Source organism: Telopea speciosissima, chromosome 1 (assembly GCF_018873765.1).
Source record: "Telopea speciosissima isolate NSW1024214 ecotype Mountain lineage chromosome 1, Tspe_v1, whole genome shotgun sequence".
Lineage (NCBI taxonomy): Eukaryota > Viridiplantae > Streptophyta > Magnoliopsida > Proteales > Proteaceae > Telopea > Telopea speciosissima.
The window spans coordinates 24,244,117-24,245,845 of NC_057916.1; the positions used below are offsets into that span (position 1 = coordinate 24,244,117).

Below are 1,729 nucleotides of genomic sequence, written 5' to 3' on the forward strand. Positions count from 1 at the left end.
ATGAGGAATAATGTCATGCAAGTTTCCTCTACTTTTCTTTCCTGTTTAAATTTTTTTCTTTTCTTTATTTCTCCCCAGGAAGCTTCTCCTTCCCAAGTTGCTTCAGCAGCTACCCTTTCTGTTGCATTTATGGAAACTCTTAGCACTGTACTCGAGAATTTTAGCCATGGCTACAGGTTGGTTTTCTTTCTTAATTCCTGTTCATTTTTGTATTATAAATGTCCACAAGGAACAGGGGGAGTCATATGTTCAAATTAGGTTTGTGACACAAGAAGATCTAGTTGCTTATATGGTAACCTTACAAGCGACACCATAATGAACGGATATATAGTGGTGTCGCAGGTTCTTACGTGACCTATATTGGGTTTATCTGCATCTTTAATAACTTGGAACTTTTGATTTGGTCTGCGCTGCAGCTCGGAGGATGCTTCTGGCTTCATTGTTTCACTACTTTTTGGTCTTGGGCCGTTGCTTGGTGGTGTCATTCTTGTTACTTTTGCTCTTGCCTTTAGTCTACAACATGCTCTCCTCATGGGTGTGGCTTCTGGAATTGCCTTTGTGCTTGCTGCATGGAGACCACTACAGCTACTTGTCTCCTTGAAAATGGGTTTCCTTCCCTTACTATCGCTGCTTGTGATGGGTTCTTCACTTTTCCACATATCAACTTCCGGCATCTTGAAGCTTGCAAGCCGCAAAAGAACTTCAGTGGACAACTTGTCAACTGCATCAGGGTTCTCTATAAGTGCCCTGACCCTACAGTCATTCTTGGCATGTGGGGCTGTTGCCTTGCATGCTTTGACAGAGGGGCTTGCACTTGGAGTGGCTGCACCGAAAGCTTATGGGCTTGGCCGGCACATGGTCCTTCCGGTCTCTTTGCATGGGCTACCTCGGGGTGCTGCTGTTGCTAGCTGCATCTTTGGGGCTACTGATAGCTGGCGAGCCGCTCTAGCAGCTGCTGCCCTGACTGGCTTTGCAGGGCCAGTGTCTGCAATCGGAGCTATACTTGCGGGTATTGACTACAGCGGGCTTGATTATTGGATGGTCTTTGCATGTGGAGTATTAATCCCAAGTTTTGGAAGCATTTTGCGGCGCACAGTCAGGTTGAATCGTCGAAAGAGCAGTTTTGGGCTAATAATAGGCTTGGTTCTTGCTAGTTTGTGTCTAATGTTCACTCGATTGGTTTGCATACATACCCCTTACTGTAACTCTGCCCCGGAGGCTGTCAAATAGAAATAAGGATTCCCAGGAAACAAAGCAAAATGAAGTTGTGAAGTTCAAAAAAGAATAGTACATGAGAGATAGGTTTTACAATTGTAGTAGCTCTCTTTTATTTGTTTTCTTCTGCCCTGTCGATGTGTAGATCCAATTGAATTGACATATTGTTACAGGAGGAAAAACAAATATCAGCGCCGATACAATTAATTGGGGTGTATATTTGCTAAGCTCACATTGCCTAATGCGAATATGTGAGTTCACCTTTACCCCTCCATTAAGCAGGGGGAGGCTAAGGATAATAATTATTATTGAGGGGGGGCAAAAGGGTTAAGGGGAAAGTTTTCTTTCACTCATGGTAATCCATCAACGATTAATTATCTGTCCATTTACGCTGGGTGTCCCCGAAATGTCATTCAATGTTCTCAGACACTCATCTAGAAGGTAAGTGTGTCAATTTGGGTCCGTAACTGAAACAATCCTATCTACCAAAAAAAAAATTAAAAAAAAATTGAAA

The 1,729-nt window shown here is 43.1% G+C and overlaps 1 protein-coding gene across 1 annotated transcript; it reads left to right on the top strand.

The window, feature by feature from the left end:
- LOC122650599 (putative zinc transporter At3g08650) lies at window positions 1-1,254 on the top strand. The gene is made up of 2 exons (XM_043844022.1): window positions 1-176; window positions 417-1,254. Exons 1-2 carry the CDS (start codon window positions 1-3, stop codon window positions 1,228-1,230), a joined length of 990 nt encoding a protein of 329 aa, XP_043699957.1. The 3' UTR covers window positions 1,231-1,254.
- Window positions 1,255-1,729: the final 475 nt, after the last annotated feature.